We start from the raw sequence: 2,619 nt of genomic DNA on the forward strand, positions 1-2,619 counted from the left end.
ATATATATATATATATATATATATATAAATTCAGTATTAAAAACTAAAAATTGTGTAAATATATACAATGTAAATCTTCATAGAAATGATTTAAGAATAGAAGTAAAAAAGAAAAAAAAACAACTTTTTTCGAAACGTATCATCGCCGTATCCATGACATATCCTAGCCGTGTCCAAGACGTATCCGACTAGTCAAACTTACAAAAAGTCAACGACATGGATTTTGCCGTATCCGACGTGCTACATAATTTGGAGGGTAGTTAATATATTCCATGTGTGCATCGAATTGTTTTTAAGTTTGGTTACCAAACAGCATTGTGATACTATTTCTTATTTTGTTGTTTGACCTTGGTGCTACTTTGCTTACAAATTCTAGAAAGATTGACTGTGGTTTGTTTGCATGTGATGCACAACTATATTACCAATCTGGAAATTTTCCTGTTGCATCTGTGTAATTTGCAAGACGTTGCAAATCTTGTTCCTGGGTCATGATATAGAAATTTAAAATTTTATTGCAATAGTGAAAGGGACTTGGTTCTATTGTTTTTGCCATTACTTATCAGTTATCATATCGGCGCACAATAGTTTTCAACACCTGTGCTAGGTAAGTTGAATCAGTGACCAATTCCTGTCTTGTCTATTATTATTCCCCTTTTAACATGCTGTTTTTATTTTATTTTTTCATGTTTAGTAGCATTGTTTTCAGCCTTCTGTTTGATATTTACCTCTCATATTGTTAACATTCTGTTTGAAAATCTCTGCTTGCTTTTCTAGTTTGTGTTGAAAATATTCTGAAACGCCTATAGTTTGTATTAATTTGCATTTGGATTTTCTCACTTGAATGTGACCTACAGTTTTTTCTTAAAAGCTGAAAGCTAGCATCAACTTTGTTTTACTTCTCCACGTTTACCCTTCCTGTTTCATTATAATTTTTGGCTTACCCTCACCTACGCTTCTCCTGATTACAGTCTCGTACCAGGCTTCACAAGGAACAGCAAGTGAGGATGATCCGACTAACACAACTGTCAGTAAATTTATCGAGAACTATACATACATGCTAGATTTTTAGAAAAGCATTAGCTCACAGTTTTAAGTTTTGTTATTCCACATCAGATCTTTGTTGGGAATTTGGATCCTAATGTCACAGATGACCACTTGAGGCAGGTTTTTGGACAATATGGACAATTAATTCATGTAAAAATTCCTGTAGGCAAACGATGTGGTTTTGTTCAGTTTGCTGATAGGTAAATTGATTGTGCCTACAGTTTTTTCCTCCCTTTAATTAATGACTAGAAATATACGCGAAGCTTTTGTTATCTTATATATTTAGAAGCTGTGCTGAAGAAGCTATAAGGATGCTAAGTGGAACACTGCTGGGAGGACAGACCATTCGACTCTCATGGGGCCGCAGTCCTTCAAACAAACAGGTTAACTTTTTACCTGTTTTGTAACTTTTCGATTTTCGAGCCTTGCGTGTCCATGGTAATTCATCTATTTGAATCTTCCATCATCAGGTTGATGCCAACCCGTCGAATGGTGGATATTATGGATATGCCTCTGGATATGAAACCTATGGATATGCTCCAGCTCCGCAGGATACAAATATGTACTATTCAGGCTACCCTGGATATGGTAACTATCCAGCCCCTACCCAGCAGCAGCTGTAGCCTCAGGTATATGCCAACAAGTTTTATAACTAAATGGAAAATCGTATTTTCTTCAATTTAATCGCCACTCTCTTCTGTTTTTCACTTGTGATATTTTAAATCTGTTAATTATTCTAGTATTTTCTTGTTTGGTGTGCATCATCTGTTGAGTAACATGTTCGCATGTGCCCTAAATTCTTCTCCGAACTCTGTTTATGTGCATTCCTGTTTAGTCTTCAGTTTAAAATTTCTTTTGAGTAAACTTTATATACTTATGGCATCAAGATGGTTTTAGACCAAAATGAGATCCATTGTTCTTTGCAAGCCAAAGTTGAGTGAGTATTATTGCATAAACAACACATTTATTTTGTAAGAAGGCAATTTGATTCCTACGTATGGCCTTTGTAAGAAGGCAATTTGATTCCTATGTATGACCTCTGTTGTTGTTTAGCGTATGCAAGTGTTATCTTGTAACATGTATTAAAAATCTAGTTTTTCAACATCTCCAGGTTTTGAAGGGGAATTGACAGCTCCTTAAAGAGGTTGCTGATATGAAGATGGAGCTGTTTACTCTCAGTGAAATGCCGCTGTTGCATGCTCTTTAAACTATTGTTAGGTGCATAGCCGTTTTGGTTCCTCCTGTATTTCTGTTTTGAACTAAATTTATGTCGCCTTGAGCTCTTGCGTTGTCACTCACTAGAAACTGATGAAAGAGATTATAGAGATTTGTCTCTTATTTCGATGTTCTTATCTGTTTGGTCTTTTGTCCTTGTGATTGTTCTAAGCAATTCTGAATTCGATCACTATCTTATTGTAGTAGTTGAAACGGTATATTAGTAGCCTCTATTCTCATTAGGGGTGAGGCATTCGGTCAGAATCGATCAAATCAAATCGAATTTTTCAAAACCGAATAAACGGATATATTTTTCGACCAAACCGATCGGAATTAAAATCAATTATTTCCGTCACTCAC

At 35.3% G+C, this 2,619-nt stretch overlaps 1 protein-coding gene across 1 annotated transcript in view; it reads left to right on the top strand.

Annotated features, from left to right (window-relative positions):
* The window catches only part of LOC140980726 (polyadenylate-binding protein RBP45), a 4,995-nt gene extending 2,599 nt beyond the window's left edge, over positions 1-2,396 (top strand). Inside the window, exons 3-7 of the mRNA XM_073446756.1 lie at positions 969-1,024; positions 1,114-1,244; positions 1,331-1,427; positions 1,515-1,673; positions 2,156-2,396. Of these exons, the coding sequence (XP_073302857.1) occupies positions 969-1,024; positions 1,114-1,244; positions 1,331-1,427; positions 1,515-1,667 (437 nt within the window). The 3' untranslated portion in view covers positions 1,668-1,673; positions 2,156-2,396. The remainder of the gene's footprint in view (positions 1-968; positions 1,025-1,113; positions 1,245-1,330; positions 1,428-1,514; positions 1,674-2,155) is intronic.
* Positions 2,397-2,619: the final 223 nt, after the last annotated feature.

Source organism: Primulina huaijiensis, chromosome 7 (assembly GCF_012295235.1).
Source record: "Primulina huaijiensis isolate GDHJ02 chromosome 7, ASM1229523v2, whole genome shotgun sequence".
Classification (NCBI taxonomy): domain Eukaryota; kingdom Viridiplantae; phylum Streptophyta; class Magnoliopsida; order Lamiales; family Gesneriaceae; genus Primulina; species Primulina huaijiensis.